Here is a 23,068-nt window from a genome sequence, read left to right as displayed (position 1 = left end):
AACTACGAGTGGGACTTTGTTAGAAGATGGCAGTGAGACTGTCTCAAGGGTTTCTTAAACTTTTAGCTAGACTTTGAAAAATAAAATGGAGTACATGGTGTGTGTATCTGTTGTGTTTGTATTTTCAGAGCATACTGCTAGTATGTGTTTTGAAATGCAGGTGAATTGTGGAAAATATTTCAGGTAATACAATCAAACAACACACCCTACCCGTGCTTCTCCATCCTTCCTAAGTATTAGGAACAAGGAACGGGAAAGGTCTTAAATAAAAGAGTAGTGTGTTCAGGGACTCCTGATTTTTGTCCTAAGAATACAATTCCACAATTGGTTACCAGGACTTTGTAGTCCTCACTCATCTGGCCACACATTCTTTATATGATATTGTTCTCCCTTTCTCTGACCCGCCCCAAAGAGACGGTGTTTTACAACAGCCCATGATTATCTGTTGTCCCCTCTCGCTGAACTTTCAGGCTCACTCCCTCCTACAGAGTGGTCCCCAATGCCTCTTCAGTAAGTACGTCAGTAATGATCATTCCTTTTAGGTGTAGCCCAAGTTTTGTTTCTTCCATAAGGCCAATCTACACTGCTTGATTCCTTCTTTCAACTTCTTTAAACCTTATTCTCTCTTCTATTACTTTTGACCATATAGAACCATGCAAGAATGTGTGTGTGTATATGTATGTGAAGTAGGTATGAATTTTGTCTTTCCTAATAAGTCAATAGAGTTTGTGTAGTAAGCTAAATTGAAATTTGCACTTACTCTGGAAATGATCCAAGAGATTAAAGAAGTGAAGCAAATTCATTTATTCCACATTTTTGGCTGCCTACTGGGCAATTCAGCTGTATTTAAATAAGTTTTTCACATTTAGATGCATCCACTATAACACACATAAATCAGAAAAATAAAAACCATTTTAATAGTTAATGCTTCTTTGACATGTCTGATTATTTTTTTGAAAATTAAAAAAAAATACTAGCTTGAAATAAATGGACAATATGAACAATCCAGGTAAAAATGATCCAATAAAAGAATTATAATATCAGTTAATTTACCTTTTATTTTGATACAAGGGCTGTATATAGACTTGTACTTGTTTGCTGTTTAATTAGCTTATTTGAGAGGAATGTGCAATCAATTTAGTACAGGTCTATGACATCAGCTTACAATACCTATTGTTTATGAGTGGGGAAAGCCATTGAGGATATACTCAAGATGAATTGGAAATGTGTTTGGATAGAAAGGCAGGAAGACTACTGAGATTCCGATAATAGCAACCTAAGCTGGAACTAGATAATTCCAGCAGTTTATTTCAAACAATAACAGACCCAGTACAAACATTTTGTTTCACTTCTTTTCCTAAGTTTGCTTAAGCTATCTGAAATCTATAATATATGCTTTCAATAACATTCATTTTAAATATGAGAATGTGATACAAATAATGATTAAGAACTAAGGAATTATATCTCTGAAAGAATAGCTGGTCACAGTAAAACCAAAATGTATTGTTTTAAAGTTACTTAGTATTGTAAAGATTCCTTGAGGTTTTTTTGTTTGTTTGTTTTTCTCCCCCCAGGATTTCAGTGACTTAGGGAAGAATAAAGGCATTTAGAAACTATTTTTTACAAAACTCTTGATTTCCACGCTACTTAGAGTGGAATGGGACAACTGGCCGATTTTCATGTTTGGTGTCAGAAACGCTCTAATGTAGAAAACTTTGTATCCATTCAGTGAACCTTGGGACCCGGACATACACCCCTGGGCGATTAGGCCGAGCACACTGGTATCCGAATGAGGTCACACCAGCCAGGAACCACCTGTTGTTTTCTTGGCACATTAACGGTCCTCCTGAATCCCCCTAAAGAGTAAATTGCAAAAGAAAATTGTAAGTGTGTGGTCAATTGATATAAAAATATAAATAAATATTTCTTAGCAAATCAAATAAAAAATAAAGATCAAACATATGATTTAATCACAAGTCACCCGTATAGATTCTTGCCATCACTCAGGATCAAGAATAGGAACATTTTGCTGCTCAGTAAGGACCCAGAGAAACTGTGATAACTTAAACATCATTTATATGTAATTTTTTTAGAATGCATTTTTATAGCAAGAGTTTCCTTACTTTAATTATGACAATTTAATGGGACTAAGACATTCTGTAAGGCACAATTACGAGAAGCACCCCACCCAAAGTATATATTAAAAACGGATTTTTTTTTTATTAAAAGATATATTCTAAGTATTATGAAGGGCTTTGTAGAAAAGACAATTACTCCATATTATGTGCTTTATAAAAACTGAAAACACACGTAAAGTTGATTTTAGTTCTCTTGGGTAGCATTAACTTTTTGGCATTATGACAAATGCAGTCAGATTTAAAAAATGTTAACATTTTTACTAAAACCGGCAAATCTATGATATAACTTCTAGGGATAGGCACATGTATTTTCATCTGAGATTTCAACTGACGAGGAAACATTAATTTTCATAAGTATTAATTATAGTAGTTCGTAGTCAAGTTAATTACATAGATTTTTCTTGGCACATGACTGTTCCTGTGTAATGCCAGTGGACAGGACAAACATATAGTACCACTAATTAATAGCAGAATTGACAAGTCTTTTTTTTCATATTAATTGTACAAAAATGTTAATCTTTCCTTTATTATGCTTTTGAAAGTATTTCAAAATACACAGCCTTGTGTATTTTGTTTGAAATCATTGGTGGAATAGATTATTTCAACCCAGGCTTGATATTAGTAATATCCTGAGAGACATTTTGCCTGATTCTCTTTGGGAACCTACATTTAAGGGAAGTGTCTATAAAAGCATCTTTTCTTTCTTGGGTGCAAAGGAGCACAAATCGCATTGGCAACCATAGGTTACCTCTATTGTAGATGTAAGCAATGTGTTCAAACTGTTTGAATGAGGGCACTATGATTTTTATTTCTGCACCGTAAGCCCTTAGTCCCTCATATGGGTTCAGAAATAGTAAAGGGACAGTATCAATCCAAGGTAAGAATAAATACAGGCTCAAAGTTATATGTGACTTAGAAATTAAAACTAAACCTCAACTCTTGATGTTTTTAGAGTCATTTGGTTTTCTTCATGTTTTCTAAAATAATTAAAAAGTTTTAATAGACAGTGGAAGCCAGATACTGATTACAGGAACAAGGATTTTAGGTTACCCAGTTCATATTGGGTCAGCTGCAATTATTCAAAGGATCCACCAGCAGGCTTGGTGCCCAGAAGCTTAGGGGTGTGTCGGGTCAGGAGACCTACATCTAATTCTTTCACTTCCGGTCTTCTGTTTGTACCGTTTCAGTTCAGTTATATAACCTCTCCTGGTCTGAATTTTCTGATGTGCTCAATGAAGACAGTGCCTTCTCCCACTATGTCAGAGATGTGTAACTACTTTGACAATATGAGTGCATGTGCAGAACATAAAGCAGTAACCTAAAATTTATGTTTCCCTTTAGGTGCTATATTTGTAAAGGAAAATAAAATCACTACCTTCTTTGACTCTCTGAGTATAAAGGTTGATGACAACTTTTGTTTAGAGTATTGGTTCAGAAACTTTGGATTACGGCAGAATCATCTGAGGGCATGTGGAAACACACACTGGTGGGCCCCACCTTTAGAGTTTCTGATTCAGCAGGTCCGTGGTGGGGCCTGTGAATTTACATCTTTCACACGTTCTCAGGTAATGCTGATCTGCTGGACTGGAGACAACACTAAGAAGACCACTGCTATAGAACAAGGCTCTGAATGGTTAGCAAAAGGGGTTGGCTCTTTCTGCCATTCACTTAGTTTTATATGGAGAGGACGTTCTACAGCCACTCCTGGTGCCTCAAAATCCAGACAACTGCCTCGCAAATGTAAGCCTTTGGTAAGCCAGAAAAATATGCAAGACTGTGTGAATGATGAAGAAGACAAATTCTTTGACACTGTAGGGGAAAAAATAATGCTTCAAAGAACTTACTCAAGTGATGTGTCAATAATAACACATTCATAATTTTAAATAGCGTATTCCTATTTAATCAGTCCTTCCTCTTGTACAGCAGTATTAAAGTTAAACAAAGAAAATCATGGGACTACACTATTGATTACTCAATCATGATAACATATTATACAAGGTACTGCCTTGTGGGAGCTGTCATACTTGCTAATGAATAACATGCTTAGACTCTAGAAATCAGAGCCAAATATAAGATTTCAGAGATCTGGCATGGGTTACTGGCTTAATGTAACCCTAACATCAATAGCATCAGTATTTTCTACCTTGTGCATGGGGTGTCTGCCACACAACCCCCATTAACTGTAATTGCAGTTGTACAACTGATTTCCCTCCTGAACAATAATTCTATAAATCTCCCTCTAAGTGGCAATATATCTTACCTTTAGCACTCTTTTCATTTCAAGAAGAAAGTATAAAGTCCAGAGATTAATTTTAAACATGAAGAAGAAATCTATCCTATTTGTCTTGAATTTGCAAGTGTTCATCAAAGCAGAATAAATGTGAACACTAAGCTGAATGTTTAACATGACTTGAGACGTTGATTTAACTAGAGGATAAATACACAGATTCATCTGCTTATGTGTCTGTTAAAAAAGTCTTATATCATGTCAACTGCTTATGACATTTTTGTGTTCATATATAGCACATATTGTTCACACTCTGACAAGTGAAACCGTTTTCCCCTGGTATAAATGGCTACTTCCGCATTTGTAATTATTTGTTTGCTCAGTACTGCTCTCCGGTTTAATCTAATCCAGTAGCAGTTAGAACATTAATATTTTATTAATTTTCAAATAAAGAAAACATGCCAGAAAGTTTATTTAAAAGTCTCATAATAAAACTTACTATTTGTGAGTGCTTACTTAGGGCCCTAGCAGTGCTATCTCCTTTAAACCTCTAAATAAAACCTGCGACTTGCCCAAAGTCTCACCAATAAAGGTCCAATAACAGTAGCCTGAGCACAGAACCCATGCTCTTCGAGACCACTCCGTGCTGCACCTAAACATGAATTGTAATTCTAAAATTCTATCAGAATTTGCTTTTTCATTTGTTGGGTGTACGTGGATTTCATGTAGCTAATAGGTGGCGACATTATTTCTAGGTGGTAAGATGTATTTTTCTTCACTGAGGGCAGTGTGTGGGTAAGAGTTTTCTCTGAAGGTCACGCATGTCCAAAGCTACTGATACTTCAGATATACTGCAGTATTGACATGCCGTGAATTCATGTTACTACATCTCTAAAATGAAATGTAAAGGATAATATGAAAATTCTAGTAGAGAATTTCCAGAGCAAGGGTTGTTCTAGGCTCTTAAGTTCTGTATGTACCTTCTTGTGAGCAGTGAGCCGAAAAGTGGCTCTAACCAGGCTATCCAGGTTGGTTTTCATCCCAAAATTCTTTCAGGTCACTGGACATTTGGACCATGCTCTGAATCTGGGTTGAACATTAGAGACCAATTGGCCAGACTGGTCCTGAGACCTATTTTTTGTTTGTTTGTTTATTTTAAGTCTGCATAGAGTTTTAAAGAACTGAAATTTGAAAATAAATGCTTTCAGCTAAAGTGTACCCTTTCCAGCTCACCCACTACTGCATCTGGGAGTCTCCCACATTCACATTTTATTCCTTGTCTTTAAAGACATCTGATTTATAACCCTTGTTGGTAAGAATTAGTTTTGTTTCTAATGTTCAGTACACCCAGGAGTAGTACTCAAACAGTCCACAAATCAAAGCAAAAGTCACAGTTTTGTAAAAGAAAAACTGAAGTTAAGACCCTGATGGTTTCTTTACTCCCGAATCATTGTTCAGCAATGAAATCATCATATTGCAGTGCTTTCTGGATATGGAGGGTGAGCAGTTTTACATATTTACCTGGCAAGAATCTATTCCTCCTTCCTCGTAGCCTGCACACACCATATTTCCTGTAATGTTATATTCTGGCATCTGTCGTTGGCATTTCTCATTTGACAGAAGAGGAATAGGCGCTTCTTGCAGTATGTTGGCGGTAGGACCTGTTTGAAATGGATAATACGAGCCAGCCAGTCACAAGTGATCAACACGCATCATGGCATGATCCACCATCAGTCTTATGTATTTCAACAGTTCCCCCTCATTATCTAGTACTGTGCGTATATATAATGGAACTAAATGCTAAACCTTGTCCTTTAAAGCACATAATAAAGCCCATCTATGGATTTTGCCAAATGGATAACAGTAAAGCACTTCTTTAGGACCCAAGGGCTAGCAGGAATAGTAGATTGGATTAGACGGTCTTCAGGCATTTTCAGTAATTTTAAATAGTTACATTGCTCACGGGGGGCAGGGGAAAGCCCATCAACACAAAGTTTCATTCATGGAAATGAGCAGCAGCTCGGAAATCCAGAAGTGCTTTTCACTAGGCACCTGAGCAGGTGCTGCTTCGTAACGGCATCCATGTCCTCGTGCGGGTCTGTGCGTGAGCAGGTGCACACTGAACAGAAGACAAAGCTCGGACGGGCTGTGCCCTGGTCTAAGGGCAAGCGGCTTGTCATCCACGTGCAAGTGAAGAGAAAGCAGGCATTTGGGAACTGAGGGTACTTCTATGCTTTTTACAAAATGACTCATCTACTGGAAGCATGAATCTCTGTTTACTGAAATACCAATCCCAGGATGGAAGGGAAACACGCAGGTGTCTAGTGCCCCAGAAAAGGTACATGAGCACTTTCTAATAATTAGCAAATCTATTTAGCGCCTCAAGAGAGGCATAAAGTTGAGGATAGGCTAGTACATGTGACAGCCAGTGTTGTTGCAAAAATGTGACTTCATTTCCAGTTAAGTTTAATTCATGCACTAAAAAGATAGGAAACGTGTGTGTGTGTGTGTGTGTGTGTGTGTGTGTGTGTGTGTGTGTGTATGTAATTTAGGTTCAAAGCAACATGCATAACTCGGTAGTGTGTTGGTAAATGTTTAAGAACTGGTTTTCAAGAAATAAAGCCCCAATGTGTTTTGTCTGCAGATTTGACTGGTATATACACTCCAACCAAGGTACCCGCATGACAATGAACATGGCATTGGAAGAAGATGTGTATGAAAAGCTATTTCCAGCTGGTGCCAGTGGCTCCAGCAGCATTCCATGGATGCTTTATAAAGTTTAACAATGCACTTTAAGTTTAGAATGTGAATTGGAGAGGTTAAGATGTAGGAGAAAAATCAGCTTCTCACTGTCATCCATTCTATGATGGTCAAGGATGGGCTGGAGACTTTCATTGTATAATAAAAAGCAAAGCCAATTTTGCTGCTTGTCAAGGAGTACAAAATTGGTTGGGTGTATAGTAAAACAGTTTGGTAAGGAAAATTTGAGCAGTGCTCTTATATTTGATATTTGTCAACGTGAGTTGCCATGAGAATAATTGAGAATATACATATTCACACAAAAATAAAAAAAGTCAGTAAATTTATTTTAAGTTTACTAATCGCCTTAATTGAATCAACTTATATCACTTCATTTCTTCCTGGTAAATAGTATGTTCATGGTTTTTCTAGTGAATTACTCAGTGTAATATACATAAAAGGGGGAAACTGGGATTTTATAAAGTGAAGTAGCTGGAATTGCCATCACAACCCACAAAGTATTTAAACATGAGCTGACCATTTATTTCTAAATGAAATTGATCTCAGATACAGATATTTTTCTTGGTTCTATACCACTTCTGTACACCTTTCCTAAGTCAATTAAATGCATATCTTTAGCAACAATAAGTAAACATGAGCCAAGTTTACTGAGCTCTGAAAAAAATATCCATTTCCTATGGAATGAAGAGTCATAAATTTATTTGTTATTGGATAATTTGTTTTGAAGAGTCTACATTGTGGTCATAAATGTCTTTTAGTTTGAAGTCTGAGAGAGAAAATATCTATCTAGGAATCATTTTTACTTTTTAGATTTCAAATTTAATACATCATGCCATTTCTTAAGTGGAGGAAATACAAGAACAGACAGTCTTTGACTTCCCTACACTTTATCGGCAGCAGACATGAGAGGCATTTTCAGCAACACAATGGAATTGCACTGGAGACCCTTTGTCGGAATCATCAGGCAGAGGTTTGGCTTAGACTTTATGTTTTCTTTTACAAAAAGAAGGAATTCCAGCTGTGAACGCTTAGCTGCTGGGACTTGCACCTCTCCACAAGATTTAAATATATCTTAAATACAATTAAAATTTGTAAATATCATGGACTCTTTGGTTATATTCATTTTAATCGATGTACCTTTTCTCTGTATCAGAGTGTTTATAATATCAAAATCAGATATTGAGCTTTGGAAATTTTTTTCTTAATGATACAAATATACATGTGAATTTATAAGCCTGACAGTGCTTTTAAGAGATATCACAGAAAATTATGTTAGAGTATAAGAGTCATAAAAAATGTTGAAAATAGCCACAGGCTAGGGCAATAGCATATTTTTTATAAATCAACATTTTCTGTTTTTTGACTGAAAATTTACCTTGATGTACAACTCTCCCCCAGCCAGCAATAGCACAAATTCTTCCTGGGGGAAACAGCTGGTTTTCTTCTGGTAAGCAAATAGGTTGGATATAATCTGGAAAAACAAAACAAAATCAGAACAGACACACATGCATTTCCAACCAATTTTAAAAATCAATCATTTTGAACACTTCATCTAAAACAATTTGTAATGTTGTTTTATTCAATTTTTTAGACATCAGTCTTGGGGGAGGGAAGCCTGTCAGAGCAGCACTTTCTTGACATGGATTAGGTACCACTGGTGGCCTTTTAGGATCCTTACATTGTCTCCTAATTACTCTTTTGTAACGTAAACACTGTCTTAGTTCTGGAGTTAATCATTTTTATTTTTAAATAATTACAGTACTCAATAAAAAGTAGTTCCGTGAAAATCTGGGTAAGACTGTTTTTCAGGATCAATTAAAAGAAACTTGGGCAAATGTTCTGAGTTTTTGTTGATTTTCCCCACTTATCTCTACATTAAAAAAAGCTGTTAGGTGATGGTTTTCGTGGGTACTTAGGGCAGTATTAGCCTTGGTCACTGACTTTTAAAACCCCTCTCCTACAATTTCCAAGTCATCTGATATTTATTAAGCACCCACCACATGTAAGACTTAGGGCAGACACAAAAATGAATCAGATGTGGTGCTTAACTTCAAGGATAGGGCCATAGAGCTAACTAACCCCAGTAACAGTCTGCTTTTGCTAAGTGCGGGAATACATGTGCAGACCGAATTCCACAAGAGCAGACTTGGAAGCGCTTCCCCCGAACTGGCATTGGAAAGGTCTTCAGAGTAAAGGATGGAGTTGAGCAAAGCCCTTCAGGATGGCATTCACTCCTCAGGTAACTTCTTGCATTTTATCTAGGTACTTGGAGGAAGTCTTCCATCTACCGCTTTATTAACATTAGTGAATCTCTTTTTAAAGCTTTATTCTATGAATTGCAGTTCTACTTCACTTTACTCTTAGAACAGATATGCTCTTCTCTCAGTTTGTCCTTCTCTGGCCATCCTGGCAGATGGTCCTGCCTTTTCTTTTACTTGAGAGATAGAGGAAGCATGCATTACAACATGGCTGATTTTTCTCTGGGCTGCTCCTTTGAGTTTACTGTTATAGAGGGTTCTGAGAGTTTTATTCTACTGGTCAACCTTCTTGAAAGTTGGATTTCAACACCCCAAGAAGGTAATTTAATATATTTATCTTCATTCTCTAATTCCATGTAAATGATAATAATTTCTAGAACAAATTATCCGACTGTTACGGACCATTAATGCATTAGTACTGGTACTATTTTAAGTCTGATGTTGAACTAACTTGGCAGATATAAGGTGACTAAAAGTGATTTCTTTTACCTGTGTAAGTCACTTTCAATTCAAGGTGCATCATGGCGATGTCACTGTCCTTTCTCCGTTTATTGTAATGTGGGTTGATGACAATTTGATCTATCACCCGGGTCACTACTTGTGGAGAAGTCAGATTCGATGTCATATGCAGGCCTAGGATTGCTTTCCACTTCGATGGCTTTAAATGTCTCCTGAAGATTATAATAAAGAAGTATCAGAAACTCTCCACCCACTGCAGTTACTTTCTAGACATCTTCGTTTAGGATATTCCCATCCTAAAATGTCCTTGAATTTCTCCAAAGGATTCTTCCTGACAAGTATTCCTTTAATTTTTATTTTTCTGAGCCTTAATGAGTGCAAACCTCTATCACTTCTCTTCAATCATCTCTCACTCCTGACTGTGGTTCTCACCTTTGGTTTCATGGTAGAACCACCTGGAGTGCTTTTGTATATCACTGATACCTGCTCCCTTCTTCCCTATGTCTGATTTAGTGAGTAGTCTGGGATGGAGCAGGGAAAATGTTACAAACTAAATTTTAAGTTAAATCTTCAAGTTTATTGTGTGTGGCCAGGTTTGAGAACCACTCCACTGTGGATATGGCATCTTGGTCCGGCATTTATTCATGGGAGGAGGCTTAGGAGCCTTCTCCCATTTATGAGTCACTGAATTCACACAGAGTTAAGGTAAGCAATAAAAGCTATTGTGATGATTATATGAACTTGAGTAATTTCCGTACGCAATGAACCTGAATAATTTTCCATACACAATGTTGGCCATTGATAATGTATTGGGAAAGGATAACACTTGTGTCACAGGACAGATTAAATTGGATATTATATTTTGAAAGTGTGCAGGGACTTTTAAACGTGTTATTGGCCGGCAACATCATCATTCCAAGAAATTAGCAGTGAATAGCTGGAATTAAGACAATTAAACCATATTCACAATGAAGTCAAAATTCAATAACTTCAATTATCACTGAGCTAGTGATTTAATTCTTAATGGTTACAAATGCCTAGTGTACGGTGGTGTTGGACTTGGTGGGTAAGTTAATTACATGGACACAGAAACGTTTGTAGAATAGGACTTGAGAGATAAATGCAAATGATACATGTTGGACAGGTGTTTCCTTCCCATAGTGGTACTTATGGATGCAGGAGAAATAGAAACATGAAAAAGAGACGATTATCTATGTAGTACAAAAACAATTTTGGAAATCATTAATAATGTGTCAGATTAATGTTGCTGTACATTGTATTTAGTAAGACCAGTAACTTGAAGAACGTATGTTTAATCCTCACAGTTTGTAGTTCATGCATTGGTTTTTATACTCAAAACCTTAAAATAATGAGAGGAAATGGTGTTCCTAAACTTTGTGTTACCTACAAGCTCTCTCATTATTATTTATGTTTATAATTATAGTTATTAGATAGGGTACAGTACTTACAAAAGTGGTAAGAATTTGGGAGGTTAGGCACTTTTTCTTTGAACTGCATTATTTTATTACTGATTTAAATCTATAGTAAATAAACTATATATCTCTGAATTTCTATTTGATTATATCTGAAGATAAAATATGTAGAAAGTATTTAAGGAGACAATCCTATAATTTTTTATAATTACATGTACTCTATTAACTTCCAAATAGAATCTAAATAAATGAGCTCATATTCCCTTTGTGCAAATTTTAATAGCTATTATATTTATTATATTATTATATTTAATTAAATATTATTATATTTAAATGGTATTATTATACCATTAATATAATTGATATTGTTTATAATCTAAATATTAACATAATACATTAGTTATATAAAACGCAATTATAATGCAAAATATAATATCTATAAATAAACATTAAATGAAAAATAGACAACATGGTGTGGCAAGTATAAGATTAATTTTTTGTAAATATTGAGTAAATATATAAATTCATTGTGGAGTAAAAACATATAATTCTTTAAAAAGGAGTGATCATTAGTAAATTCAGGTGACTCTAACCATCTGAACTTACGAATGCATTCCAGCCATTTGTCCAGCTTCCTCAGCCATAGTCCTAGGGCCTCTATTTTCTTTTCTTTTCTTTTTTTTTTTTTTTAATTATTTCTTTTCTTTTTTGAATTATTAGTTTCAGGTGTACAAAACAAGGTAATAGTTAAACATTTACACCCCTCACAAAGTGATAACCTCCCTCCCGCAATCTACTACCCCTCTGACATTGTACATAGCTGTTACACTATCCCCTATGCTGTACTCCACATCCTGTGACTATACATATATTAAGTCATTTTCTTTTTAACTGGTCTCCCTGGTTTTACTCTTGCTCTTCCCAGCATCCTCATCGTCACACAGCAGCCTGATTAGATAATGTCACTCTTCAGCTTCCCAAATGGCCACATCCCGTTTACCATGACCAGAGCCTAAGATCTGGTCCTGCCTACATCTCCTGTCTTGTTCCTTCCCCGCTGGAGGGCTTCTTGAGGTTTCTGTTTTTCCTACTCTAGCCTATAATATAAACATTACTAGGGCAGGGACTATGTTGTTCTGTAGCGCACTATTATCCCAGAAATTTATCCCGTGCTTGGCATGGGCTTGCTCAGTCAATATCATTTGACTGAATGACTACATGAAAAACAGGAAGAAATGCAGGAGCATCACCAGTGGTCACATATAAGAGCCAGGTAAAAAAGAGGGGAGTTCTATATCAACCCACATCGACACAAGTGGTTACACAAAAACATTAAAATTAAATTAAAATAAGTTTTAAAAAATTAAAGAATGGAAGATTGGCAAGAGGCCCCTCTATGGATAATTTCACCATGGATGTATGTCTATTCAATAGATATGATCCTGACTGTAAATCTATAAATGACTGCCCACACGACAGAATGGAAAGTAGCTGCTTCTGCAAATAGGGATGGTGAATGACTGAGAAGAAGTATAAGAATAATTTCCAGGTGACGAAAATGTTTTATATCTTGAAAAGTGTGGGTTACAGAGGTGTATGCATTTTCAAAACACATCAACTTGTACACTTAAGATTATGCATTTTGCTATATGTCAGTCAGGGAAATGGAAAACAAATATTAAACTCTAGTTGTTAAGTTTGTTTTATGCAGTGGTCAGGTTACTGGATCTCAGACAACTTTTTGGGTTCTAAGCTTGAGCAAATCCATAAATATTTCGTGGATAGTAGGAACAAGGTCTTCCATTATTGGAGATAACAGTCACAAATATAGAAGGAGAAGAGACTAGACTCCACCCTGTGTTATTTATTTTAGCTGGAACTATCATTTTGAGTCATGTTTTTATGGGTATATAGTTATTGAGAGGGTTGAGGAGCAGGACATAAAAGCAGTAGCGATGAGTATACAATCTATTTTTTAAAATTTTTACTTTCTTAACAATATCTTGTTTTTTAAAATGTAGAAGGAATTAAAATTGGCTAAATAGAATGGGGGTTTCTTATAAGCTTGAGTTGAGGGCCAGGGCAGGGAAAGCACAAGATGAACCTGGAACATCTTATTTTGCCAGAATGTAAAGCAGTTCTCAAAGAATGAGGATATATCAAGACTGATAAGGGAGCAGCTGAAACGGTTTCCCCAAATATAAAGACTTTCTACAAAATAACTTGATTCGATTAAAAAAAGTTACATCAGAGACAAGAACGCTAGGAAGGCTAAGAAAGACAGAAAGATAGAAAGGCTGACAGAAAGGCTATTTCAGATTAAAGGATATGAAAGAGGCATAGCAACTAAATGCTGTGCATCATCCTGGATTGGTTCTTGGTTGGCAAAAATACAAACAAAACAAAAACTTTGTAAAGGACATATTTGGGACAATTGATAAACATGAATACATACTGTAGATTAGATAACTGTTTTGCACTAATGTGCAATTTCCATGATTTTCTGCAATTATATAAGAAAACATCCTCGTTCTTAGTAAAAACACATTGAAATATTTAATGGTAAAGGAGCATACTGTCTAACCAACTCCAAAATGATTGAGAAAAAAATTTCTCCTGATTAGAGAGAAAGAATAAGAAAGATTTTACAGCATAAAATTTAAACAACTGGTGAATCTGGGTGAAGTTATAAGAGTTCTCTGTGCTATTAGTGGCATTTTTTTGTGTGTGCATATTTCAAAATTTTATCAATATGAAATATTTGTAAAATAAATGTGTTGAATGTCTCTTGACTTTCTAAGCAAGACTTAGGCTCTTATTTCATGGACCTTCCCTGTGCAGGAACAGCAGCACAATAAAATTTCCATTGCACATTGATATTCAGAGTATGCAAAAGTGTTGCTGCATATTGATTTTGTCCTGACAATCACCCTAGGAGGTAGATACCCTGTAAGCACACTATAGATGAGGCTACTGAAACCCAGAGATATTAAGTCCCAGGAAGTCAGTAGCAGAGGTAGGATCAAATCCTGTCCTGTTGTTCAAGTCAAATTTGCATTTAAATGATAGCAAAGTTGGCCCATAATTTTCAAATCTCTATTTTAAGGTTGGAAGAGAAGACAAGTCAGTGATGGAAAAACAGAAGAGGCACAAGGATATTTAGGGTCATCTGGGAACACTGAGGCTGGATGGGAATGGGAGTGTGGACAATAAGAATAAAGACAGAGAGGAGCTGTTTGATTAAACCATGTTGCCACCTGCAGGTTAAAAGACTTGGAACAGATTTACAGTGAAAACAAGTAATTTGTTTAATATTTCAGTGAATTGTTTCCTTTAATTCTTCCATTTATGTATTACGGAATTGAGCTTTTTCACTGCAGAGTTAGGATTTTTCAAAGACAAACAATAGGCAGTATTAACATACTGGTAAAAAATAGTTTTTGATCAAATATCTGAAAACATATCAGAAACTGTTTTGCTTGGTTAGAGACAGTAAGTACAAAGCAAGAAACTGGAACTCTCGGGAACTGGCGAAAGATGAAGTAATGACCCTGAGTGGCTGAGGAGAGTAAAATGCAAGCTTGGTGAGGATAAGTCGGAATTCATCACAATTCTATTCCAGCTTACCTTTGCTTGTGTTCAAATTAAAACTGGGTGAAAAGACATTTTATGTCATATATCACTGAACATGTGTTTGTATTAGGTGAAACTGATGTGTATTTGTGTATAAGTCATGTTTAGCAGAGGATGGGAAATTTGACTGCTATTGATGCTTGTTATGCTATGGTTAAAAACAGATTAAAATATAATTATCAGGAGACAGCAAAGTCAGGAAGGAGCACTTTAGATATGGTAGAGGTTGTTTAGTCCCTGAGTTATAAGGCTTAGTAAGTACGAGTGGAATCGGAGAGCTTTAGATGTAGATGGGCAACACCATAGACAGTTCCTTTGGTGGCCTAAGCGACTGGCCGACCTGTGATCTGGTTGAGGTTCCTCATTTCCAAATGCCTAGGATTAGGAATTTGAGTTTTACCTTCACTCTAATACAGTGGATATTTAGGTGTAGGCAGATCCTTTACTGCTCATTCTCCCTAGCCCTCCCTAGCTCCCAAACAACTTTCATGACTTTCTGTGTCTGACAAATTTGTCTCCATCTATCCATAAACTTTCAATGTCTGTGTTGGTAGAGATTACGGTTTTTAATCTAATTAACTGTGGCTGCATCTTCCATTCCTGAGCACCCTTGGTTCTTTCCTCAGAGATTGTGGATGCCGGCTAAGGAGAAGCTCATTCTAATCCTCACAAGTAAGGTCATTTTCTGGAGACTTCTTCTATTAATTAGTGACAGGAAATCAGCCTAGGTCAGGGTTTATGACGACTCTATGAGAAAGCTACCAGACATGTTGGAATGGAATTATCTAAAGAGGTGGCGTCTTTCATGCAGAAGCAGAGAATTAGCATGTTCTTGGGCCCAGGAATATTTAGTTTCTCTGTGTCCTCTCTACCCACTCTATTTTCTCCTGTGAAATTGCTTTAGGAATGACTGCTTCTAGAGAGAGAGGATAAATCCTAAAATTCAACATGTACTTTGACATGTTAAAAAAAAAAGAAAAGAAAAACATTAGATATGGTTGATATTAGTTCTAAGTTTTAGTTATGGGTAGCATTAAAATAGGTCTGACTTGAGAACTAGGTAAACATTTTTATCCTAATTCATAACAAAGTCCTGACACATGAAATTTTAGAACACAATTTGTTTGCAACTAGAGGACTATGTACACATGCTTTTTCTGATACTGACAAATTGCTGACAATAAATATTGGCCTAATTGAATGATAATCAGCACAATATATACATTAAATACTAATTTTACACCTTTAAAAATGCCTACTTTATGAGTAGGTAAAAATTTCAATTTTTATGTAAGTAAGAAACAGTACTTGATGTAAGTACCTAATGAAGAATGATTTCGAATTGAACTTACTCTGTTTTTATATATGACTTTAATGAGAGAATGACTGAAACGTTTATAATGTCATAAACAGCAGGAACATTTCCCTGATGGGATGGTTTTGTGAGGCTGCGTGAAATGGGATACACAGTGTCTGCTGAGGTCGTCTCAATTGGAAAAGTACATTGTGGCGTCACACTCACCCGTACACGCAGTGGGCAGCAGACACCAGCCAGTTGTTGCTGATGAGAGAAGCGCCACAGAGCAGTTGGCCGTTATAATACAGAGCAGTGAGCCAGGGCCAGGCTCCTTCTTTGGCGTTACTTCCTCCAACAATCTTTGGGCTGACTTTTGGAGCCACCAGTTTTTGTCCACATGCTATTAACATAATTGAAGAAAGAACATCTATTTTATTTTGGTGGATTTCCTCTGACCATGAAAATTGAGTGGATTGCTACAAAATAACTTCAGGTGACATACCAACTCTATTCAGAATTTTAAACTGAAGGCTTGGAGGAAAACATGACAAAATATTTACTTACATTTGTGATTACATTGTAAAAGAATCAGAGAATCTTGTAAACACTGTTTACTGCAATAGAAGAACAATTATATTTCAGAAATTGTGCACCTAACATTTTAAAGCAAAATGTAATGTAGGTTAGCATACATTTTTTAGTAAAATGGATTTTTAAATGTATGTATGTATGAAATATGAGGAGGCTGAAATGCATAGCAGAAAAATCTTCAGTTTAAAGTCTATTGAGCTGAGTTTGCATCTTTAATTCTACCACTTACACTTCATGTGAATTTGGAGTTGCTCAATATCCCTGAAACTCACTTGTGTCATCCATAAAATGGGACAACTTGCTTTACTGGAATTTTAAAGAAATAAAAAAATATTTTCAACGACATTATTATTGTGACTTATACACAATGAACACTCAATAAATCATAGCTATTGTTATTTTGCTTGAACCAACCTTGGATTTCATCATTCTATACTGCAGAATATGCCTCAATATTCCTAATCAGACAACTATTCAGTGCCTTTGTGTGTGAGGCTGTGAACTTCATTCAAGGAATTCAATGATGGATAAATCACAGGTCCTGCTTTCCAGGGAGGTAAATAAATGAATAATCAATAATAAAATAAAGTCTAGGCATAAATAATTTAAAAACTCACTACCTGTTTAAATATTTGGATACCAACTTTTTCAAAACCAAGAATTTCGTTTTAAACTAAAATTTAAACGGAAGTTTTAAAATGTGTTATACTTACCAACCACTAGAGATCAGTATAATACAAGGCATTAAAATACTTGCCCACACTCCTGATGCAGACACTGCAGATACTGCTCACATTAAAACATGGAGGCACACACGTCTCCTTTTAAACATATCTACTTATATATTTTACTACATCTATTGTGCATGTTGTTTAACGGCTTGAAATTTTAGGGAAAACGGAAAAAAAAACAAGATCCAGGTGAAATCATAAGTAGAATTAAAGGAATTTAGTGTTTCTAGAACATACATGATAAGGTTAATTTGAAATCACATGCTTTAATGTGGTCTGATTGACATATCCTTTGGAATAGAAGATGATTTCAAGTGCACTATATGGTGTACTTACATCTTATCAATAAACAATGTGCATGTATGTGTAACTATCTAGATATAGTTATATCAACATGTATTCATAATTCCTCAAAGAAAAAGCCTCGATTAGCTCCCTTTCTATTATCTACTCATGGCTGAGAGAGAAACAATTTCTAGGATCTGTATAGTTTCATCCAAACTCTTTCTACATCTCTCATACTAATCAATGAAAATCCATATTCAAAATGGTTCATCATTCTTAGGTATTGACCAATGCTTTATATTCTGTGGTATGTATAAAACTCATGAATTTCCTTTTAGTAAGCACAGAAAAGTTAATAACTGTTAAGTTGATTAAAATATTAAACTGGACTTTGCACCTCATTCTTCATGCATTTTTAGTCAAAAATTTCGTGCACAAACACACACATGCAGTGTCTCAGTATAGAGGAGGGAGTTGCTGAACCTCAGTCAGCATGAGCAGTGAATCCCCTCTTTGTCCTGGTGTATTTACAGAGATTGGAGACAAATAAAATTACTGTCCTGGGCTTTGGTGCTGGAGTCAGAGCTAGGTTAGCCCTCTGCACAGGAAGAACATCTGTCGTGACCTTGTGTTTTTCTCTCAGCCTACTGGGCAATACTGTGATATAAGTGGATGGGTTTATAGCTGCTGTATTGACAAAATGAACTAATTTCTCTACCAATATATGCCCAACAACATGGCCTTTTTTCCTGTTGGAAAGGCTATGCTTTTTTTTTTTTTTTTTTCTCCTTTCCAGAAATGGCTATTTAAGGTGAGCTGTTGCCTGGGGGGATTTAGAAGACAGCACAGGAGAGTGAAAAAGTAGAGGGCTTTGGAGTCGGACTGACTTGAGTTAGAATCTCTCTGTTGCTTGCAGGCTTTGTGGACTTGTCCAAGTCAGTTTCCAATACCAGGCTTCTGTTTCCTAACCTTCCAGTGGAGCAATGCAATCTACGTCATAGAGCTTTTGCATGGACTGGAAATAAACTCCGTAATATTCCTACCACAGTGTCTGTCACATGATAGTCTTTCAAAAAAGGGTTTGACAACCACTTTGTATCCTGTATCTAGCACCGTGCTTATAACACTGCATTGATCAATATATATTATGTCAATTTTTCTTTGACTTCTAGGACTGCTATTGAAGTAGTCTGAAGAATTGGAAGAAAGGGAAACCCAGTGCTGGCAGCTGCATGAATCGTACATTTACAGTTATAACAGTTCAGATTGCTGGTATCATGTTGAGGGGCGTTACCACAGTGGTGGGAAATAGTAATCTGAGTCTTGCATATGTCTCCCAGTAGAAGAAAAAGGTGGGGAAATAGGTCAGTAGATTTTTCATAGTTGGAGGAATTATTTTCCTTGATATCTTCTTCCTTTTCTTAGTTTTTATTATCACTAGTGCACAGTTGTTTTCATAAGTAACAGTTTTCACAGAGCAAGGATTATTATTGTAATAATCTCTGCAATAAATAAATACATAATAAATTAACTAACTTACTAAATAAATGTATATATGACTGATTTTCACTAAGATGGCTAATCAAGGAAGGGATTAAGGGACATTCCTGGCTTGTTGATGTGATGAAAGGTTAAAGCATCTGTGTCTATAGATGGTGTCCCTTTCAAATAACAAACACATAATAGGGACATCAAAGTAAGATGATACTAGCATTTTGTTTATATGCATAGAATAACCTAGTTTTTCTCTAAAGCATGAATTTAATTAAGATGAGATTTTTATATTTTGTCCTTTGTTCTTTTTCTCATCATTCTTAAATGTCTATAAGATATAAATAAAATAAATTATCAATGTGCAAACTGCTCAAGATCCATAATAGTAAGGTGAATTTAGACATGCCTTATAGAAAGGAAATCTAGAAGTCTGCTTTCTCCCTGGCAGATACTTTGCTTCACACCTTCTGTGATTAATAATCCCAAGGCCCCAGCAACCACTCATATAAAACATTCACTTGCAAAGTCCTTTGGTACTGAAAATTCTCCTTCATCAATTTGTTTTACTGGTTGAGCTCAAAGAAATGGTAATGTTTCATGGATAGCTGAATAATTATATAATTTCATTTTCACCATTAAGTGTGTTAAAGGAGAAACTACAAGCTAATACACCAGCAATGACATCTTAAATCTTTGTCTGTAGTTATGGCTGCTTCTTGCAGTTTCTTTCTTCCCACCCACAGCTGGCCTTGAATGGAATGGCAAGATTCAGAAGTCAGTTTGAACAAAAATTATCATTAATGCTCAAACAGGAGAAATGACATAAACTAGGCTGAAACAGATCTTTGAATATGAAAAAAAAAATGCTGCTTGTTAAAACATGAGTAAAAGCTATAAAAGTCAACCTAACTTTAAAGAGCAAAAGAGAATATGTAGGCACCACTAAAAGTCTGGGCTCCTTCACTTAATAGTCATGCTCTATTTGCTAAGGCAGAAAAAAGATTTTATCCCAACTCTCACAATTTCTTTCAATGGGATTTACTTGTTTATGAATCTGAGGGTAAGGATGAAAAGGATATGGAATTAAGACTTATGGAATCACTATCAGTGTGTTAAACAATTACATATACGATACCTCATTTGACTGTCTTACTATTTATATGGGGGTTAGGCAATGTGATCAGATAGGATCATTTAGAGACTATTTGAGATTACCTGTAGAGTAAAAAAGTTAAATTACTTTCAAGATTATATTTGTTAAATTACTTTCAAGGCTAGTATGTGGTGGAATTAAAATCTGGCTGGATTAAAAATCTATCTTCTTTTCAGTCCCTGTACAACAAGTCTGAAAACAAACTTGGGACCCACCTTGGTGTTAGTATCAAACTGCCATTAGGTGCTGTGTTTAATGTTACAAATGGTCCATCTCCAGTGGAGAAGACTGGCATTGATGAGTTTCCACTCCTAAGGGAAAAAAACATACACACACACACACATAGACAAAACAAAAATAAAAATACATAACTAAACTTCTAGTTATTTAATGCAGTGTACATTAGAAGAAATTATGGAATACCATACAAATAAATCAACATTTTAATATAAAACTTCAAATGTTTTGCTATATAAAAGATGGTACAAATTAGTAGAAAAATCACCCATAATGACATAAGTGTAATTTTAACTTTTGCTTAATACCTCTAGTTCTTTTTTGCATACTAACATATTACTTAACAAAGTTAAAATCGGTGCCTATAACTGGGTGCCTGATTTTTTCATTTAACTTATTCACATTGTCCAATAGTGTCCATAATGATCAATATTAATGACAATCTCACAGAACTGCTGAGCCATAATTTATTAAACTTTATTCCTGTTGAATGTAATTCATCTTTACAAAAATGAGTGTTGTCTAAGAACAACCTAGAAAAACGAAATATATGCTTACCTTTCCAAATGTCACTTTGCTCTTCATATTTCATTCAATTCAACACCTAACAAGCCCTGATTTAAAGCCAGAAGCTATGTGATTGCTCTGAAGAAGGAAGTAGGGAGCCTGGACCTCCAAGTGTCAACTAGTGAGCCAGAATGGGATGGAGAAAGAGACACCTTCATGTGACAAAAGCCACTATATAGTCCCTAGTCTTCTTTTTTCCCTGAGAACCTATTACGTACATCCATGCTCTCAGCTGTGAGTCTTCATTGAAGATTTCTGTCAATTATCCTGACTCTCTTCCCTAGGCTCTGCTGGAGACTCTCAACTTCTTAACTCCTAATCTTGTTTCCTGCCTTTTATTTTTATTCCAGATTTTAATTTTCGTATAAAAGTATGCCTTTCTGCTAGAAACATCTTGATTCCTACTATCTTCTACTGCTTACAGGGAGATGTCTTTTTGAGTACCATGATAGACACACCCATCGTCTTGTCAAAAGAAGGATCAGTGTCTTCCCCAGACTAAGTCAACACTCACCCTTTTCTATCTGTGTAGAGGGAATTTCCAAGGAACACTTATAGCTGTTATGAGCAATAAGAAAGAGGAAAAAAAACCACAACTGTTTCCTCTCTCTTTCAGGTGAGACAATACCTTAAAGAAATTGAGAATGTCTTGCACTGCTCATCACTGGAACAGTGGAGTCTATATTTAAAGTCTCAGAGTTTAGCATTTTGTACTTTTTTTGTGTGTCATTTGAAATACTAGATTATATTTTATTGCCTATTTTGTCAAAGTTTTTCAATAAATGATTAATTCTGCATTTAATGTGCAAAGATTGATTTAACTGTTAGTCATGTGAGTTGTGTGTAAATGCTTCATCTAATGTACTGTTGAGTCTCTCTAATTTCTTTATTTCAGTTATTGTGTTCTTTATTTCTGACTGGTTCGAAGATTGATTTAACTGTTAGTAACATGAGTTGTGTGTAAATGCTTGAGCTTTAAGCCACACTGTGGAGTTGAAATCCTGGCTCAAGTAGCTGTGCAACTGTACAAATTCTCAATCATTATGTTCTTTTGTTAACCTCACTTCACAATGGAAATACAATGATCATTCGAACCTCAGAGGGTTGTTGTGAGGATTAAATGACATGAAACATATGGAGCCCTTAGATCAGTAAGTGCTCACTATATATTGCAGATATTGTTATATTGTTATTTGATTCTCGAATTCCTTTTTAGTATCATTTTAGTTATATAATATTTCTCACTCATTTAACCTTCTTTTTGTTTTGGTTGCTTGGTTTTTTAATTAAAAACTACTTTTTCTTTTTACTTTTTGCAGTTTTACTTATTTATTTTTAAAAATTTTTATTAAAATATAGCTAACATACAATATTATATTAATTTCAGGTATACACCATAGTTATTCAACATTTATATACTTAAAGAAGTGATCACCATAAGTCCAGCAACCATCTAACACTGTACTATGCTATCACAATATTAGTGACTATATTCACCATGACCTATGTGTTTTATACCTGGAAATTTGGACCTATATTCCCCTTCACCTTTCCCCCCTCTTTTTAATTTTCAATTGCAGTTGACATTCCAAATTATTTTATATTAATTTCAGGTGTAGAACATAGTGGTTAGACATTTATATAATTTAGCAAGTCACTCCCCTGACTAGCCTTTGTACCCACCTGGCACTATACATAGTTATTACCATGTTATTGACTATTTTCCATATGCTTTACTTTACATCCTGGGACTATTTTGTAACTACCAATTTGTACTTAATCCAGTCCCCTTTTATACCCAGCCC

At 35.5% G+C, this 23,068-nt stretch overlaps 1 protein-coding gene across 2 annotated transcripts in view; it reads right to left on the bottom strand.

The window, feature by feature from the left end:
- Positions 1–425: 425 nt before the first annotated feature.
- TMPRSS15 (transmembrane serine protease 15) overlaps positions 426–23,068 on the bottom strand; it is a 111,857-nt gene continuing 89,214 nt past the window's right edge. For both annotated transcript variants that reach the window (XM_074326540.1, XM_074326546.1), the window contains 7 exons: positions 20,675–20,770; positions 16,770–16,819; positions 16,431–16,605; positions 9,873–10,054; positions 8,501–8,596; positions 5,887–6,026; positions 426–1,856 (listed from right to left, as the gene is read on the bottom strand). In XM_074326540.1, the coding sequence (XP_074182641.1) occupies positions 1,701–1,856; positions 5,887–6,026; positions 8,501–8,596; positions 9,873–10,054; positions 16,431–16,605; positions 16,770–16,819; positions 20,675–20,770 (895 nt within the window). In that variant the 3' untranslated portion in view covers positions 426–1,700. The remainder of the gene's footprint in view (positions 1,857–5,886; positions 6,027–8,500; positions 8,597–9,872; positions 10,055–16,430; positions 16,606–16,769; positions 16,820–20,674; positions 20,771–23,068) is intronic.

The sequence above is a fragment of the Rhinolophus sinicus genome, linkage group LG01 (assembly GCF_036562045.2).
Source record: "Rhinolophus sinicus isolate RSC01 linkage group LG01, ASM3656204v1, whole genome shotgun sequence".
Lineage (NCBI taxonomy): Eukaryota > Metazoa > Chordata > Mammalia > Chiroptera > Rhinolophidae > Rhinolophus > Rhinolophus sinicus.
Note: the sequence above shows the minus strand (reverse complement) of the source record. Positions and strands in the feature narration are given on the sequence as shown.